A 19,960-nucleotide genomic window follows, 5' to 3' on the forward strand; every position below is an offset into this window, starting at 1 on the left:
CCCTTTACTTAGTACTTTGTTGAAGCACCTTTGCCAGCAATTATAGCCTGGGGTCTTCTTGGGTATGACGCTACAAGCTTGGCACACCTGTGTTTGGGGAGTTTCGCCCATTCTTCTCTGCAGATCCTCTCAAGCTCTGTCAGGTTGGATGGGAAGCGTCGCTGCACAGCTATTTTCAGGTTAATTCCTTCGACCTGATGGCTTGGTTTTTGCTCTGACATGCACTGTCAACTGTAGGACCTTATATAGACAGGTGTGTGCCTTTCCAAATCATGTCTAATCAATTGAATTTACCACAGGATGACTCCAAGTTGTAGAAACATCTCAACGATGATCAATGGAAACAGTATGCACCTGAGCTCAATTTCAATTCTCATAGCAAAGTGTCAGAGTACTTATGTAAATAAGGTATTTCTAAAAACCTGTTTTCGCTTTGTCATTATGGGGGTGTTGTGGGTAGATTGAAGAGGGAAAATTCGATTTAATCCATTTTAGAGTAAGGCTAACGTTACAAAATGTGGAAAAAGTCAAGGGGTCTGAATACTTTCCGATTGCACAGTATATGTCCATGATATCTCATTCAGACAAGTAAACTAAAGATCTCGTTTGTCAGGACTTGCCAGACAGTGACGTTAAAGTGAGTGACTTGTCAGTAAGTAAGAGCATCGTTAACAGAGCTGTTCATTTGGCTCCCTTAATTTGCATACCGGCAGTTATTTTTTTTTGTGATTATCCGCAAATATATTATTAAAACATTCAAAGAGGATGGTGAATCCTCCTCACTGCAGGAACCATTGGTAGACTAGAAAGAGCCTCACTCTGGTCCAAAATATGATAAGAGAACTGATTTAATTGTTTTAAAAGCTAATGATACTTAGATGGTATTTTCAAAGATATTAGCATAGGCCTACTGATTTAATCAGTGTTGACTGCTGCTTTCTGTATAGCAAAGCCCATGATTAACACCTGTTTCATTCTTCAGTCATACCTGTATTGGCGATAGCTTAGGAAATGCCTCTTCCACTGCTTCGCAGTTGCTAGCTGTGTCACTAGAGATCCTGGTTCGAGTCCAGGCTCTGTCGCAGCCGGCCGCGACCGGGAGACCCATGGGATGGTGCACAATTGGCCCAGCGTCGTCCAGGTTAGGGGAGGGTTTGGCCGCCAGTGATGTCCTTAAAAAGGGGTGGATTTAATTTAACAAAATTACAAAAAATGCCTCTTAAAAGGAAGCTTGAAGCCTGTGGTAGTCAGCATACTTCAAAATGTACTTTCCCTGTGTTTTATATTGTATAACAGCTGATGAATCGAAACCTCTAAAAGTATGAGAAAACAAATTTGACCAGCATTATGTCCTGATAGTTGCTGGTTGGAAACGCAATCTAGCATTAGAATGTACCAGAGGCCACTAAAATATGTACCAGAGGACTCTAAATTCGATTTGGCAGGCTATTCCATGTGCTGGTGGAAAGAAGGACCAATCATAGACTGAAAATCAATGGCATTCTATGCAGACTGTCTGGTGGGCTAGGAATACAGTAATTCATAGGAAATGGGAAAAACCTGCATGGACTTAATGAGGGGGTTACTATAATAGAATGTTACCACTAATAGATAACAGCCAGTGAACACAAAACAACATTAAATCACTCCTTACACTCTCCTCTCTTTCCAGGTGTGTCCTGGGCAATACCACCATCTTGGCCAAGTTTGTGAGCGAGGAAGAGGTTGCTCGCTATTTTGCACATTCCCAGGCGGGAGGAGGGGCCAGCGGAAGCCAGGGGGGGGCCACAGGGACAGGTGCAGTGGGGGCCAATAGCAGCGGAGGGAGTGGAGAGAGGGAACGAACCAGAGGAGGAGGAGAGGGCTCTACACCTGGAGGAGGCGGCAGCTCGGGGCCCGTCAGCTCTGGCTGGCAGAGTTTGGACACTACAGGAGGCTGCCTGGATACTACCCCTGCCCAGGGGCCCGGCCTGAGCATGTTTGCCCAGTGGAGCAGCAACGGTGCTGGGGTGGCTGGGGGTGTGGAGCCCAGCAGACAGGGTTTGTGGGGAGGGATGGGGGGTGGAGGGTACCCCAGCAGTAGTATGTGGGGGTCCCCTGCCATAGAGGATCCACACCAGATGGGGAGTCCTGCTGCTCTGCTGCCTGGAGACCTGCTAGGAGGAGGGGCTGATTCCATCTGAATGACCACACCTAATACATGAACCTACACACACACACACACGAATACAGTATCAATGTATTTATACTGTGTGTGTGTACACACAGAATAAACATGCACTTACACATGTTCTCACACACACACACACATACATACTTAAACACACACAGATGAAATGACACTAGTCACAAACATGCAGATCCTCTGACGTTAACTCTCACACATTGTGTCATTAATAGACCGTGACATGCCAACACTACTCAACATGCATACATACATCTTTTTCCCTTCAATGAAGACTTCAACAGCAAGACTTGAACAGACCAAGGTGGAATCCGTTAGACTCACTCATCTGGATGACGACTCTTCACCCATTAAGCAGAACTCACTGAGCATACTGAGATCCTATCATTCAGGCCCTGTAGAGAAAGCAACAACGTTACAACACCCCTCTACTACACAAACCTACAGGAGGACTTGTTTTCACAGCACCGGGCCTACAGTACCTACCTACCTGGCCCAACCCTTTCTGACTCTCTCTTTCTCACCAGTTACACACTGCTATGTCACTGCTATGATGTCTAATGTATCTTGTTGTATGTTGGTTAAATTGTGGAAAAATCCAAGATGTCCTTTCTCTCTTTTTAGTTTTTACTTCAAAATGCTGACCTCGTTACGTTTTCTTACTCAATCAAGTTGGTTCTTATGACATGCTGATGATGACTGATCACTTGTTACTAGCTGTACAAGGTGCCCTCCTGCCTGCCTGTGGAACTGTGCATGAGAGGAGTGACGGGATGATGATGGGAGGAGTCTGTGGGTGAGTTTCACAGCTAAGACGAGGTGACGCAACAACCAATGTTTGCCTGCCACGTCATCGACTGACAAATTGTTATAACATGAAGTGGTTAGCTGATACTCAAAATACCTATCCAGGCGTAGTAAGAACCGTCAGGCATCAGCAACGTCTAAGCAGAGGAATGCGCCCTGTGTGTGTCGTTGCCGTGATGAATTCCTTTTGGCGACGAGAACATGATTAACGAGCGTGTGATGGTGTGTGTGTGTGTGTGTGTGTGTGTGTGTGTGTGTGTGTGCGCTGGTGATGTGATAAAGTGTGTGTCTGAAATGCTTTTCCCTTTCAGGGAGGCAAATGTTTGTGTGACCGCTTACATCAGGTGTTCTGTCTGTCTGTGTGTGTGTGTGTGTGTGTGTGTGTGTGTGTGTGTGGCTGGAAGTTCAACAACATAGGCACTAATGCATATTTCTCTTAAGTTGTGGTTTTAGCAGCATTTTTTTTTTGGTCTGAATTGCAATAATATTTTTTTTTTTTTTTTTTTAAAGAAGCAACCAACTCAAGGCATCCATGTTAAGATGCCAAAACTTACCAAACCAAGCAGGGCTGGAGCAGTGTTTTGCAAACACGTTAAAGTTACTAATTGTAAAATGTTTTGTGTATCAATTTAAATTAAGACGGGCTTTATCACTCCTGTTCAGGTTATTTTAGTTTCTTTTTGGATTTTACAAAGGAGGACATTTTAATTTAAGCAAACAAGAACAAGACAATAAAGGTTGTATTAAAGTCTGGTTGTCATTGGTTTGAACCACACCACTACTTCAGTGACCTGTTGCCCTTGACTGAACATCATGTAAACCTTTACCGTGGCGCCTCTAAACTTTTACCATAAGCAGTCTATTGGCTTGCCTAGTTAAATAAAGAATTCAATGAGAACACCATGCACAGACGAACTAGAGCAGCCTTGGAACGTGCTCCAGTGGAACGGCGCTTAAGTGTACCTGGTTCGAATCCCGAGCTGACTAGGTGAAAAATCTGCCGATGTGCCCTTCAGCAAGGCACTTAACCCTAATTGCTCCTGTAAAATACGAGCGTCCGCTAAAATACCCAGGTGACAGCTGCGTGATGCGCGGTGTCTTTAAGGCAATCCGGACATTTTCTTATGCTGTGCTGAATGACATCATTGATATTGTCAATGGTGTAATAACAGGCGAGCGAGAGGGGGATAGCTGGATTTCTGAGTTTACACCAAAATATCTGTAATTCGCAGTGCAGCCTAGACCAGACTATACCGCTGGACGTTGACATCTGGGTCAGGATGGCGGTGAGGAATGGTTTGTAAAGCTCCGCGGTCGTCTTTCTCTGTCCATGGTGCTGTTTGAATGATAACGTCCTGATCAGCACCTCGGTGGAAGGAAGGCAGCAGTCCCTGAAAAGCTTGATCAAACGGGTGAGGGGAGGAATGGCACGGGTCCATTGCTAAATCGGGTAATTGTGCTTGGGGTATGTACAGGGACCTAAACAGGCGAGTCAGAATCAGAAGGTAGGTTAATAGTTTTTCTCGACCGAGGTTTTCCCAAGCCAAGGGTGCGGCTTTGTGCATATTTTGACAAACACTGAACCTAAATGCGAATGTTTCTAATGTAGCCCTAATTATATGAATTGTACTTTTTGGATAGGTTTCATCTAGCTTCCCAGGTCTGGTTTACTCTGTTAGATCTGCAGCAAATTACGTTGTTGCCCCTGGCATCTTGCTACGGAGCAGCGCTACAACCTTGCAACAACAATAGGGCTACATTTTGTAATAGGCTTGTAGGGTAGGCTAGGCTACTTACCGTTGACTGACTTGTGCATTCATGAACATGCGTTTGACCTTAAATTGGTTTTACAGTGTAAAATGATCATGGTAAGATTATAAGGGATTGCATGTAGATCCTACAGATGTAGGATCTTAATTTGATCACACTTTTGCAGGAGAACTTTCCTGCAATGCAGGAAATTCAAAACTTATAGTATATTTGAGGTTTAAAAAGGCTTCTGAAGTTTGACATTTCTTGATTTTCCTTTACGAAAATACACCAACCCCTACGAAAATGTCCGTTAATTATAATACACATGATAATTCACATTTACTCTTGCTGCAGAATTATTTTCCTGCTGTAGCAAACTGGCTCAAATTAAAATCCAACATTTGTGTCATCTATCATTACCTTGCTTCATCTTCATCATCTATAGATGTTAGGATTTATCTCATCCACGACCATTATGTATGGCTGTGGAATAGTAGAATAGAATACAATGGAACTATGTTAGTTCATCTGTACTAATCTGTTTAGTGTTCATCTGTGACAAATCGCAACCTTTACAGATAAGACACCAGTGGTGCATCTTGAGTGGACTGCCCTTACAAAGCATAAATAGCAATGGTAAATGTGTTTAATTGCAGTCTTTATCATCAGTGTGCCTTCGCTGTGTATGTATTTAAACACCACCACAGCCATTTTCCATAGTAAACTTCTCCCTGTATTGTGATGGAAGAAAACGTATTTCACTTAGTTTCTTTGGGGACTCTGAGATTATTAGGCTATGCTAATTGTTTGTGTATATACTGGTTTCCTTTGAGGTGAGATGGAGTGTGTGAGATGGGGGCTTGTTCAAAGCGCTGAATTAATGAAGTCACATTCACACTGAGTTTTCTCCTGCATTTGCTCTCTTCCCAACTCATGATCCTTCAAATCCATAGGTAAATCACCCAACTTTCTTCTAAGAAATAAGAAACTTTTTTTTAAATCTACATTTTAACCACACTTTTTTTTCCACTCCCACTATTTTGGCGTAAATAATGTTTTCTCCTTTTTCCATCCCAGACTCTGTCTTCATTTTGGGCCTTCTCTTGTCCCAGCTCTCATTTTCGAACCAATTCTCTTTTTTGTAACATCTTATTTGAGTTGGAGCCCTTTGAGATTGTGGTGGAACTGGGCTGCGTCACATTTTCCTTCTGCTATATCGATCTACAGTTTGATTGATGACAGTTTGTGTGTCCTCCTGTATGTCTGCCCCCTCAGTGAATTGTGAAGACAAGCAGGAACCATGGAGCTGAGAGTGGGAAACAAGTACCGCCTTGGCAGGAAGATAGGGAGCGGCTCTTTTGGAGACATTTACCTGGGTAAGACCTTCGTTTTTAATAGAGCTCTAACGACTTATTCTCACAAACCTCTTAATTAACATACTCCAGGATGGACTGCCTTCCATACAAACGTTAAATTCTGTCCCAACACATTTCATCATTGAACACATCAAAGCTGGGCATAAAAATAAAATATTGTGGCAGAGTAGGCCATGGTGATTGCATCATCAAAAAGGTGGTCATGGTATGTGTCACTTCCTGTGTCTGTCAGGCGTTAACATCGCCACGGGTGAGGAGGTGGCCATTAAGCTGGAATGTGTGAAGACCAAACACCCACAACTCCACATCGAGAGCAAGTTCTACAAGATGATGCAGGGAGGAGGTGAGAGAGGATTAGGACAAGAGGGTGTGGTCTGGGGTGGGGGTGGGGGGCGACTGTGTTGGGGAAACCCTAACCTGAAGACTTGTGTTGGTTTTTCAAGCTAATGCCTAGGCTTTAGCTTAGAGGGCTAACTCCATTTTGTGACACGTAAGACCTGGGATCAAACCCCGGTCAGTCACATTAGCTTATACAGTGCATTCGGGAAGTATTCAGAGCCCTTGACTTTTTCCTCATTTTGTTACGTTACAGCCTTGTTCTAAAATGTATTAAATACATGTTTTCCATCAACCATCTACACATAATACCTCATAATGACAAAGTGAAAACAGGTTTTTAGAAAATGTTGCTAATTTATTTCAAATAAAAAACAGAAATACCTTGTTTACATAAGCATTCAGACCCTTTGCTATGAGACTCGAAATTGAGCTCAGGTGCATCCTGTTTCCATTGATCATCCTTGAGATGTTTCTACAACTTGATTGGAGTCCACCTGTGGTAAATTCAATTGATTTGGAAAGGCACACACCTGTCTACATAAGGTCACACATTTGACAGTGCATGTCAGAGAAAAAAAACAAGCCATGAGGTCAAAGGAATTGTCCGTAGAGCTTCGAGACAGAATTGTGTCGAGGCACAGATCTGGGGAAGGGTACCAAAACATTTCTGTAGCATTGAAGGTCCCCAAGAACACAGTGGCCACCATCATTCTTAAATGTAAGAAGTTTGGAACCACCAAGACACTTCCTAGAGCTGGCTGCCCGGCCAAACTGAGCAATCGGGAGAGAAGGGCCTTGGTCAGGGAGGTGACCAAGAACCCAATTGTCACTCTGACAGAGCTCCAGAATTCCTCTGTGGAGATGGTAGCACCTTCCAGAAGGACAACCATCTCTGCAGCACTCCACCAATCAGGCCTTTATGGTAGAGTGGGCAGACGGAACCACTCCTCAATAGAAGGCACATGACAACCCGCTTGGAGTTTGCCAAAAGGAATCTAAAGGACTCTGAGACTATGAGAAACAAGATTATCTGATCTGATGAAACCAAGATTGAACTCTTTGGCCTGAATGCCAAGCATCATGTCTGGAGGAAACCTGGCACCATCCCTACAGAGAAGCATGGTGGTGGCAGCATCATGCTGTGGGGATGTTTTTCAGGGGCAGGGACTGGGAGACTAGTCAAGATAGAGGGAAAGATGAACGAAGCAAAGTACAGAGAGATCCTTAATGAAAACCTGCTCCAGAGTGCTCAAGACCTCAGACTGGGGCGAAGGTTCACCTTTCAACAGGACAACGACCCTAAGCACACAGCCAAGACAACGCAGGAGTGGCTTCCTGACAAGTCTCTGAATGTCCTCGAGTGGCCCAGCCAGATCCCGGACTTGAACCCAATCAATAATCTCTGGAGAGACCTGAAAATAGCTGTGCAGCGACGCTCCCCATCCAATCTGACAGAGCTTGAAAGGATCTACAGAGAAGAATGGTAGAAACTCCACAAATACAGGTGTGCCAAGCTTGTAGCGTCATACCCCAAAAAGCATGTAATCGCTGCCAAAGGTGCTTCAACAAAGTACTGAGTAAAAGGTCTGAAATACTTACAGTTGAAGTCGGAAGTTTACATACACCTTAGCTGAATACATTTAAACTCAGTTTTTCACAATTCCTGACATTTAATCCTAGTAAAAATTCCCTGTTTTAGGTCAGTTAGGATCACCACTTTATTTTAAGAATGTGAAATGTCATAATAATAGTAGAGAGAATGATTTATTTCAGCTGTTATTTTTTTCATCACAGTCCAAGTGGGTCAGAAGTTTACATACTCAATTAGTATTTGGTAGCATTGCCTTTAAATTGTTTAACTTGGGTCAAATGTTTCGGGTAGCCTTCCACAAGCTTCCCACAGTAAGTTGGGTGAATTTTGGCCCATTCCTCCTGACAGAGCTGGTGTAACTGAGTCAGGTTTGTAGGCCTTCTTGCTCGCTCACACTTTTTCAGTTGTGCCCACAAATCTTCTATAGGATTGAGGTAAGGGCTTTGTGATGGCCACTCCAATACCTTGACTTTGTTGTCCTAAAGCCATTTTGCCACAACTTTGGAAGTATGCTTGGGGTCAATGTCCATTTGGAAGACCCATTTGCGACCAAGCTTTAACTTCCTGACTGATGTCTTGAGATGTTGCTTCAATATATCCACATCTTTTTCCTTCCTCGTGATGCCATCTATTTTGTGAAGCACACCAGTCTCTCCTGCAGAAAAGCATCCCCACAACATGATGCTGCCACCCATGGCTTCACGGTTGGGATGGTGTTCTTCGGCTTGCAAGCCTCCCCCTTTTTCCTCCAAACATAATGATGGCCATTATGGCCAAACAGTTCTATTTTTTTTTTTCATCAGACCAGAAGACATTTCTCCAAAAAGTACGATCTTTGTCCCCATGTGCAGTTGCAAACCATATTCTGGCTTTTTTTATGGCGGTTTTGGAGCAGTGGCTTCTTCCTTGCTGAGCGGCCTTTCAGGTTATATTGATATAGGACTCGTTTTACTGTGGATATAGATACTTTTGTACCTGTTTCCTCCAGCATCTTCACAAGGTCCTTTGCTGTTGTTCTGGGATTGATTTGTACTTTTCACACCAAAGTACGTTCATCTCTAGGAGACAGAACGCGTCTCCTTCCTGAGCGGTATGACGGCTATGTGGTCCCATGGTGTTTATACTTGCGTACTATTGTTTGTATAGATGAACTTGGTACCTTCATTCGTTTGGAAATTGCTCCCAAGGATGAACCAGACTTGTGGAGGTCTACAACATTTTTTCTGAGGTCTTGGCTGATTTCTTTTGATTTTCCCATGATGTCAAGCAAAGAGGCACTGAGTTTGAAGGTAGGCCTTGAAATACATCCACAGGTGCACCTCCAATTGACTCAAATGATGTCAATTAGCCTATCTGACGCTTCTAAAGCCATGACATACTTTTCTGGAATTTTCCAAGCTTTTTAAAGGCACAGTCAACTTAGTGTATGTAAACTTCTGACCCACTGGAATTCTGATACAGTGAAATAATCTGTCTGTCTGTAAACAATTGTTGGAAAAATGACTTGTGCCGTTCACAAAGTAGATGTCCTAACCGACTTGCCAAAACTATAGTTTGTTAACAAGACATTTGTGGAGTGGTTGAAAAAACGAGTTTTAATGACTCCAACCTAAGTGTATGTAAACTTCCCACTTCAACTGTATGCAATTATCTTTTTTAAATACATTTGCAAAAATGGCTAAACCTGTTTTTGCTTTGTCATTATGGGGTATTGTGTGTAGATTGAGGGGGTTAAACAATTAAATTAATTTTAGAATAAGGCTGTAACGTAACAAAATGTGCAAAAACTCAAGTGGTCTGAATACTTCCCGAATGCACTGTATCACACTCTCCCTTCCTTTCCCTACAGTGGGCATCCTTATAAATCACTCTCTCTCTCCTTCCTTTCCCTACAGTGGGCATCCCGTCCATAAAGTGGTGTGGAGCAGAGGGAGACTACAACGTGATGGTGATGGAGCTGCTAGGCCCCAGTCTGGAGGACCTGTTCAACTTCTGCTCCCGCAAGTTCAGCCTCAAGACTGTCCTGCTGCTGGCTGACCAGATGGTACAGCACACCACCACCTCCTCCTCCTCCTCATCACATTTACATTTTAGTCATTTAGCAGACGCTCTTATCCAGAGCGGCTTTCAGTTAGTAGGATAGCTAGGTGGGACAACCACATCACAGTCACAGTAAGTACATTATTTCTCAATGAAGTAGTTATCAACAAGGTTAGAGCTAGTTAGAGGGGAAAAGCCAAGTGTGAGTGTTAGTTCAGGAAAGGCATTTTCCACATCCTCCTCCTCCTCCACCTTGTTATCATATCATATGGTTTATAGGTTAATCTGTAAGCTTTGTTGTGGTGGCATTTTCAAAGGATACCCCTTGATTATACACAGAGTGTACAAAACATTAGGTACATATTCCTAATATTAAGTTGCATCCCCTTTTGCCCTCAGAACAGCCTCTACAGGGATGCTGGCCCATGTTGATGCCAAGGCTTCCCACGGTTGTGGCAAGTTGGCTGGATGTCCTTTGGGTGGTTGACCCTTCTTGATACACACGGGAAACTGTTTAGCATCAAAAACCCAGCAACATTGCCGTTCTTGACCCACTCAAACCCGGTGCGCCTGGCACCTACTACCATACCCTGTTCAAAAGCACCTAAGTATTTTGTCTTACCCATTCACCCTCTGAATGACAAACACATACAATCCATGTCTCAATTGTCTCAAGGCTTACAAATCCTTCTTTAACCTGTCTCCTCCCCTTCATCTACACTGATTGAAGTGGATTTAACAAGTGACATCAATAAGGGATCATAGCTTTCACCTGGTCAGTCTATGTCATGGAAAGAGCAGGTGTTCTTAATGTTTTGTACACTCAGTGTATAACGTTAGTGGATTTAATCAAGAACTGATGATAGTCAACATTTCCTCTCTCCTTCCCCTCCCCACTTTCTCCCCTCCTCTCTTCTCCCCCAGATCAGCCGGATTGAGTACATCCACTCTAAGAACTTCATCCACAGAGATGTGAAGCCGGACAACTTCCTGATGGGCCTGGGCAAGAAGGGCAACCTGGTGTACATCATCGACTTTGGCCTGGCCAAGAAGTACCGCGACGCCCGCACACACCAGCACATCCCCTACCGCGAGAACAAGAACCTGACCGGCACCGCGCGCTACGCTTCCATCAACACACACCTGGGGATAGGTACAGTACTACTTGCAATGTTGTGTGTTTGTCCCTTCGTAGGCTGTGTAGTCATGGCTGGATTCTCAGAACTACTGTAGTAGGACTCTCACCAGTATTGCCCCTTCTATATCTCCTCTCTCTTCCTCCTTCCTCCCTCACTCCCCTCTTCTTTTCTATCTTTTCCTTTCTCCTCTCCTCTATTCTCCTGTCCTCTCCTCTCTCTTCTGTTCTCCTCTCGTCTCTCTTCTGTTCTCCTCTCGTCTCTCTTCTGTTCTCCTCTCGTCGCTCTTCTGTTCTCCTCTCGTCGCTCTTCTGTTCTCCTCTCGTCGCTCTTCTGTTCTCCTCTCGTCTCTCTTCTGTTCTCCTCTCGTCGCTCTTCTGTTCTCCTCTCGTCGCTCTTCTGTTCTCCTCTCGTCTCTCCTCTATTCTCCTGTCCTCTCCTCTCTCCTCTATTCTCCTGTCCTCTCCTCTCTCTTCTATTCTCCCCTCTCCTCTCCTCTCTCTTCTATTCTCCTCTCCTCTCTCTTCTATTCTCCTCTCCTCTCTTCTATTCTCCTCTCCTCTCTCTTCTATTCTCCTCTCCTCTCCTCTCTCTTCTATTCTCCTCTCCTCTCCTCTCTCTTCTATTCTCCTCTCCTCTCCTCTCTCTTCTATTCTCTCCTCTCCTCTCCTCTCTCTTCTATTCTCCTCTCCTCTCCTCTCTCTTCTATTCTCCTGTCCTCTCCTCTCTTGTATTCTCCTGTCCTCTCCTCTCTTGTATTCTCCTGTCCTCTCCTCTCCTCTCTTCTATTCTCCTGTCCTCTCCTCTCCTCTCTTCTATTCTCCTCTCCTCTCTTCTATTCTCCTCTCCTCTCTTCTATTCTCCTCTCCTCTCTCTTCTATTCTCCTCTCCTCTCTCTTCTATTCTCCTCTCTTCTATTCTCTTCTCCTCTCCTCTCTCTTCTATTCTCCTGTCCTCTCCTCTCCTCTCTCTTCTATTCTCCTGTCCTCTCCTCTCTTCTATTCTCTTCTCCTCTCCTCTCTTCTATTCTCCTGTCCTCTCCTCTCTCTTCTATTCTCCTGTCCTCTCCTCTCTTCTATTCTCCTGTCCTCTCCTCTCCCCCCTCTTCTATTCTCCTCTCTCTTCTATTCTATTCTATTCTCCTCTCCTCACTCTTCTATTCTCCTGTCCTCTCCTCTTTCCTGTCCTCTCCTCCTATTCTCCTGTCTTCTCCTCTCCTGTCCTATCTCCTGGACTCTCTTTTCTTCTCCTCTCTCTTCTATTCTCCTCTCCTCTCTCTTCTATTCTCCTCTCCTCTCTCTTCTATTCTCCTCTCCTCTCTCTTCTATTCTCCTCTCCTCTCTCTTCTATTCTCCTCTCCTCTCTCTTCTATTCTCCTCTCCTCTCCCTTCTATTCTCCTCTCCTCTCCCTTCTATTCTCCTCTCCTCTCCCTTCTATTCTCCTCTCCTCTCCCTTCTATTCTCCTCTCCTCTCCTCTCTTCTATTCTCCTCTCCTCTCCTCTCTTCTATTCTCCTCTCCTCTCCTCTCTCTTCTATTCTCCTCTCCTCTCCTCTCTTCTATTCTCCTCTCCTCTCTCTTCTATTCTCCTCTCCTCTCCTCTCTCTTCTATTCTCCTCTCCTCTCTCTTCTATTCTCCTCTCTCTTCTATTCTCCTCTCTCTTCTATTCTCCTCTCCTCTCCTCTCTCTTCTATTCTCCTTTCCTCTCCTCTCTCTTCTATTCTCTTCTATTCTCCTCTCCTCTCTCTTCTATTCTCCTCCTATTCTCCTGTCTTCTCCTGTCCTATCTCCTGGACTCTCCTCCTATTCACCTGTCCTCTTTTCTCTCCTCTATTCTCATGTCCTCTCCTCTCTCTTCTACTCTCCTCTCCTATTTTCCTGTCGTCTCTCTTCTATTCTCCTGGCTTCTCTATCTTCTATTCTCTTGTCCTCTCTCCTATTCTCCTCTCTACTCCTGTCATCTTCTCTCTGTACTCCTCTCCTCTCTTCTCCTGTCCTCTCTCTTCTATTCTCCTATTCTGTCTCTTCTATTCTCATGTCCGCTCCTCTCTTCTATTCTCCAGTCCTCTCATATTTGTTCTCTCTTCTATTCTCCTGTCCTCTCTTTTCTCTTCTGTTCTCCCCTCCTCCCTTCTCCTGTCCTCTTCTCTCTCTTCTATTCTCCTGTCCTTTTCTCCCTCCTCCCTTCTCCTGGCCACTCCTCTCTCCTATTCTCCTCTACAGGCATTCATATGGTTTTGTTTTGTTTGAAATAAGATCACTATAGTGTGTCTCCTCTTCTCTCACTCCTCTGTCCCTCTGCAGAACAGTCTCGTCGTGATGATCTGGAGTCTCTGGGTTATGTCCTGATGTACTTCAACCTGGGCTCTCTGCCCTGGCAGGGCCTCAAGGCCGCCACCAAGAGGCAGAAGTACGAACGCATCAGCGAGAAAAAGATGTCCACCCCTATTGAGGTGCTCTGTAAGGGATACCCCTGTGAGTAGCTGAAGTCTGATCTCTGATATATAGGGTTTCTTTATCCCGGGTTTACAACACTAACTATGAGTGTGTTAGTTTAGTTAACTCACTTCAAGTAGTCTTTTAACACCAAGCTAAATCAATAGCTGTGTTTGAATACTCATACTAACCGTACTGTTTATGACATAAATTGAGTATATAGTACGCAAATTGGTCATAGTATGGCTTCAAAAAGATTTCAGTTTTGAAAATAATGCAGAAAATATTCAGCCGAAGTGCAACGAGAGCATATACAAAATCGTTGCTTTAACTAATTATAAAAATGTTGCGCAATGTAATGAATTTTCAAATAAATTACATTACATGTTATGTTGACTAACAATTTGTTAGCTACGCTATCCTTACGAACCACATAGCATATCATTACAGCAGTATGTACCAGGTATGTTAGCTAGCTCCTGTAGTTGGCTACTAGTACATCGAACTTGCCAGTATATTTACTTTATGCTATCTAACTACCCAACGTTTATTGACTTGATTATTCACGTCATTCATAGTTTAGCTAACTAAGCTTAGCTATCTACTCCGATTTCAGAGCACTCTCGTCTGACTGCCAGAGGCTGAGCGCAGAATAACTGATGAATTTCCTAATGCTCAACACCGTTGAATGTGGCCGGTGTCAGTAAACGTTGGCAAAAAAGTGTAATAAAATTAGTCACCAACGTTCTGGATAGCATGAAAACAGCCTAACCAGCTCTGCTAGAGCGAGTAAAATGGTCAGAGTGAGCTGTTTTTCTCTGGAAGTAGCTAGCAACTTAGCCAGTTAGCTTGACTGCCGTTGTGTTGTGAGGTCAGAATGCTCGGATCAACCCTACTTCCTCACCCAGACCGTCCAGTGTGTGCGCTCTGAACGCTCCGAGAGCGAAACGCTCTGAATTTACGAACTGACAATCTGACAACGCTCAGAATTTACGAATGCCCAGAGCGCACTCTGGCTCTCCAGATTGAATTTACAAACACACCTGATGTCTAGCTAGTAATTTGTTATGCTAACAAGCTAGCAAGAGGTTGCATAGCAACAGCATCAACTTCCGTTAGACAGGCGAAGCACTAGTACACTCAACTGAAAGGATACCGTTTGTTTACAGTATACTAAAATGAACTAATAGTATGTAGTATACAGTATGTTAGTATGGGTATTTGAACACAGCTAATGTGTATTTGACCTAAGTCTTTGGTGACCCTCTGTGGCCCATTCTATCCACAGCTGAGTTCTCCACCTACCTGAACTTCTGTCGCTCTCTGCGGTTCGATGACAAGCCAGACTACTCATACTTGAGACAACTGTTCAGAAACTTGTTCCACAGACAAGGCTTCTCCTACGACTACGTCTTTGACTGGAACATGCTCAAGTTTGTGAGTACTGCATCCAGTGTGTGACTTGGGCAAGTGCTCACTGGAGCTGAGTACCTGCACCTCAAATGTTCTACTGCTGGAGCTCCTGTTCCTCTTATAGAATATTAAATAAAACATATTGTGGAGCTCCTGCACCTGAATATAAACAGTTCCAGCACCCAAATGAGTACCGGAACCTATTTCAGTTCTGAAACTGACTGCATCCCTATGAACAATTATTGCAATTAAAACAAACAATTATCTATTAATCATTTATTAACCATTTATCTATTTTGTCCTTATTTTTCATTCAATTTCCACTCATTTCAAATGCAATTACACATGAGTTCTATATTACATGAACACAGTTGATTATAAACATGGTTAATTTTGAAACCCTGCCACCTTTCCTAACTTGCATGTTCATCTTTCTGCTTCAGGGGGCCAGCAGGACAGCCGAGGATGGGGAGCGGGAGAGGAGAGAGGCGGATGAGAGGATCGGAGGGGGACCTAGGGCACCCCGTGCCCTACCCCCGGGCGGTAACCCCCCGGGGGGCGTAGACAGGATCCGAAATGGCCCCAATGCAGCAGCTTCTAACCCTGCATCCAGAGGAGTCCCACAGTCACGTGAGTCATGAGGCAGAAAGTAACCCTGCCTCCAGAGGAGTCCCATAGTCAGGTGAGTCATGAGGCAGAAAGTAACCCTGCCTCCAGAGGAGTCCCATAGTCAGGTGAGTCATGAGGCAGACAGTAACCCTGCCTCCAGAAGAGTCACAGTCAGGTGAGTCATGAGGCAGACATTAACCCTGCCTCCAGAGGAGTCCCAGTAGGGTGAGTCATGAGGCAGACAGTAACCCTGCCTCCAGAGGAGTCCCAGTCGGGTGAGTCATGAGGCAGACAGTAACCCTGCCTCCAGAGGAGTCCCAGTCGGGTGAGTCATGAGGCAGACAGTAACCCTGCCTCCAGAGGAGTCCCAGTCAGGTGAGTCATGAGGCAGACAGTAACCCTGCCTCCAGAGGAGTCACAGTCAGGTGAGCCATGAGGCAGACAGTAACCCTGCCTCCAGAGGAGTCCCACTCAGGTGAGGCAGACAGTAACCCTGCCTCCAGAGGAGTCCCAGTAGGGTGAGTCATGAGGCAGACAGTAACCCTGCCTCCAGAGGAGTCATGAGGCAGACAGTAACCCTGCCTCCAGAGGAGTCCCAGTAGGGTGAGTCATGAGGCAGACAGTAACCCTGCCTCCAGAGGAGTCACAGTCAGGTGAGTCATGAGGCAGACAGTAGTAGAAAAAGGTCTGCATTCTTAGAATGAAGGTGAAATAACAAAGACAAATGTTATTCCATTTGGACTAAAACATTATTTTCATTTGTACTTTAATTCTAAGAGTCCGGACCTTCTCTTTTTCTACTACTGAGTATATACAGGTCTATGCCCCAATTACTTAGGAATACTACGAGTGTGGAAGGTTTTTACTTACTTCATAAGGTAGACTGTGTAAACATGAGGGAGGGGAGGGTGTGTAAACTAAACCACTTTCTGAATTCATGACTCCAGTTTGTAGCCCTCTAGTTCCCCATTAGTCTCTTAAACAATCTGTTGTGTTTGGACTCAACTGAGGAAACTATGAGGAAAGTCCAGGATGTGCAGGCTTTTGTTCCAGCCCAGCACTAGATTCCATTTCACCAATTATGTGTGTGTAGGGAACCGGTCCCCGCAGGCTGTGTCCCGTGCGGAGAGAGAGAGGAAGGTGGCCATGAGGCTCCACCGCGGTGCCCCCGCCAACATCTCCTCCTCTGACCTCACCGCACAGATGGGCCAATCACGCATCGCCACATCACAGGTCAGCTACCTATCATTGTATAGCTCTCTCTCGCTCTGAACCCCACTGCTCCCCTTGCTAAAAGTGATTGAAGTTCATCTGCCTGTGTATGTGAATGTATAGTATGTCTGTTGAATGCGCTGCACCTTATACGAACCCTAATATATCTGTTAACCCCCCTCTCCTCTTCTTCAGGTCAGTGTGCCATTTGAACACCTGGGGAAGTGAGCTGCTCCTCAGGCCCTCTGGACTGGCAGGTAAGGACCCGTCAGACAACACTCAGTCAACTATGGACCAACCCCAACCTGTAACATCAATGACTGATTGTATATAATAGAATATAGATGGGTTGGTTGTTTAGCAACAAAACCGACTTGAGCGCAACTACGGGGCACAACAAACAGGGTTGGCTTAGATTGGAGACATGTCAATTATATTTAGACTCCAACGTTTATTGAAAACAAACTCATTTGCATAATGAGCACTTGTTGTCTCTCAAATACATCGTTACAGTTGTTGGTTAGCTAGCTAGCATATTTTAACGATATTAGCATAGATATGAAATCAGTCAAAACACCTCAAAACAAGACATGGTATAAAGAACTAGATAAAACAAGCTGAAACAAGTCACCTATTATTTGCCACATGGCAGCTTCTTGTCATTGTTGTTAGCTAGCTGACTGTTCAGAATCACAACATACCACGGCTTCCAGCTCCATCAATGCGCTCACATCATTTTCGTGACGTTGTTAGCCAACCCGTCTATCTGTGTGTGTGTGTGTGTGTGTGTGTGTGTGTGTGTGTAATAATAATAATAATAATAATGTATATAATCATAATATACAGTATAATCATAATATATATAATTATTATTTTATATATATATATATATATATATAATCATAATATATGCCATTGAGCAGACACTTTTATACAAAGCAACTTAGTCATGCATGCATGCATACACTTTATGTATGGGTGGTCCCAGCAGGAATCGAACCCACGACACTTGGCATTGCAAGCGCCATGTTCTAGTTTACCGTCTTTTCCAGACAGGCCCGCTACTCTTGTTAGTGAGTTACATACACAGCTCTCAAGTTTGGATTTGCCCCCAAGTAATGCTTATGCTTAATTGAATGAAATTTGTTGCAAATGTGTGTAAAAAGGGAAGTAAAAACAGTAAATATATGACTATTTTTTTGCAGCCATGGAAGCAGGGTATCAAATACCTACTCAATTACTTTTCAAATTGTTGGATTAAAAAAGATGAGTGGGTCAACGACACTGAAGACGGATTAAAGAAGGAAGACGGAAGAGAATAAAAGGAGATGAAGTTCCAATGGATGTGAGAAGTGAACGCCTGTCCAATATGACTGTAGTTAACTGGGAGAAAATATGGAAAGATGAAGGATTGACAAGTGAAAGACACTCTCTTGGCCTAGCCTTGCTTCCCAGGCTTGTGAGACCTTTGCCTCGGCTGGTGAATGAGTCCTGGTTCACTCTCATTATGCTGGCTATGTGATCCGTGGGACCATACACGTCTCTCAGAAGCTCAATGCCCCAAAAAAACATGTCAGTACAAAATGGACATATTCTGATTATTCTAGCTGTTTTCATTGCTGAGGTGGTGTTGTATGGGCAAATGTGTTGGTTAAAAAACACACGCACACACACACACACACACAGTTGAAACCGTTTGTCTCACGTTGAATGTCCAATTTATGACAGCTACATTTCAAGCTAAGGTGTGTGTTTATAATAATAATATCTGGGAATATTACAGAGGGTCAAGTAGTCGGCAAGAAGATCTGTCAAGAGGAATTTGGGGGAAATGGAAGATATGCAGAGAGAGAGGTAGGAAGAGATGTGGAACAACATTGTTCAGGAATGGGGGGGAAAGGATGAATAGGAAAAAAGTGAATGAATGTGAAAGTGTTTGAATCAGAGTTGCTTAAAGAGGTGGGGTTGCATATAGTCTGTATATGTCAATGTCTTATTGTCTTACTGTTTGTTTTTCCGTACTCTTGGTTTCAGCAAGCCAAGGACCGACCGCAAGTCAGGAGGAAGGGGGATGGTAGGAGACTTAGAGAGATGGACTGTCACCCATTTTCTCTTAACGTCTTCGCTGTTTAGGAATAATTATGAGTAGATTTGAACCAAGCGTTAAACAAGGACATTTTGGTTCTACAACACTTCCTATTAACATTATTGACACATTTACATTGAGGTTTCACTCCCCTTTGCTGTCTGTGTGTGCTCACAGTATTCTATTACATTAGTCAACAGCAGAGAGCTAATAATATCCCTTCAAATGATGGTGGACAATGTAATAAGGGACCTTCTTATCATTAAGAGGTGGAGGCTCTGCAAAAGCAGGAATAATGTTGAGTATTGAAGTCTTGGTTATTATGATAATAAGTCAACAAGTCTTATTACTCTGGAGATGTGAGAAGGAGCATGGGAGAAATGAAGAGGTTGGATTTCAAAGTTATATGCTCAATTGCTGTTATTTATTTTATTTTTTATCTCTGTAAATATGTTTTTGTGTAAAGCCAGAATGTGCTAGGTTGTTTTAAGATGTCAATGTAGTAATAGAGATGTATTGACCTGCAGGAGGGCTTGGTTGGGTGGAGGGAGAGATGAAAGGTAGGCCTACGCCTGCATGGGCCAGGGCAGATAATAATAATAATAATAAAGATGGAATGTGGTTGTGTGGGTTCTTTACCATGCTTAGTCTTTATTACAACAATATTGTGTATAATAATTATTTTATTGTGTCCCTTTTCGTAAAGTTGTCTTGTTGAATCTCAAACTCAACAGCACAGCATCACCACATATAGCGCATAAATACATGGATATAACGATGTAAATCACGTGCTATAATACACGAATCAACACTTGTGGACACAGTTCATGGGATAGGCCTACACTACAGTTCATACCGTTTATATTCATGGAGGTGGGTGCTATATTTTGAGTCAATAAAGATATGCACAACTTATAATACCGTCTGTTTGTGTTTGTAGGCAATTATTTTGATAGTTCTTAAATAATAATGAAGAAA

The 19,960-nt window shown here is 43.8% G+C and overlaps 1 protein-coding gene and 1 pseudogene across 7 annotated transcripts; both read left to right on the top strand.

Annotated features, from left to right (window-relative positions):
* The window catches only part of LOC115152700 (trinucleotide repeat-containing gene 6B protein-like), a 46,793-nt pseudogene extending 43,053 nt beyond the window's left edge, over window positions 1–3,740 (top strand).
* A 385-nt stretch (window positions 3,741–4,125) lies between these two features.
* On the top strand, window positions 4,126–19,897 carry LOC115153599 (casein kinase I-like). 7 transcript variants are annotated; one of them, XR_003867717.1, is made up of 13 exons: window positions 4,126–4,497; window positions 6,020–6,120; window positions 6,353–6,463; window positions 9,946–10,094; window positions 11,015–11,243; window positions 13,531–13,701; window positions 14,951–15,099; window positions 15,519–15,705; window positions 16,778–16,917; window positions 17,092–17,153; window positions 18,102–18,468; window positions 18,680–18,750; window positions 18,931–19,897. XR_003867717.1 is itself a non-coding variant. In XM_029699213.1 (11 exons), the coding sequence occupies exons 2-10, from the start codon at window positions 6,045–6,047 to the stop codon at window positions 17,122–17,124; spliced, it is 1,245 nt and encodes a 414-aa protein (XP_029555073.1). In that variant the 5' UTR covers window positions 4,126–4,497; window positions 6,020–6,044; the 3' UTR covers window positions 17,125–17,153; window positions 18,102–19,897. The 7 variants fall into 7 exon arrangements, 3 of the variants coding, with proteins under 3 accessions (XP_029555073.1, XP_029555075.1, XP_029555074.1); XR_003867715.1 differs by having other exon boundaries at window positions 18,102–18,750; XR_003867716.1 differs by having other exon boundaries at window positions 18,680–19,897.
* Window positions 19,898–19,960: the final 63 nt, after the last annotated feature.

This window comes from Salmo trutta, chromosome 18, assembly GCF_901001165.1.
Source record: "Salmo trutta chromosome 18, fSalTru1.1, whole genome shotgun sequence".
Classification (NCBI taxonomy): Eukaryota; Metazoa; Chordata; class Actinopteri; order Salmoniformes; family Salmonidae; genus Salmo; species Salmo trutta.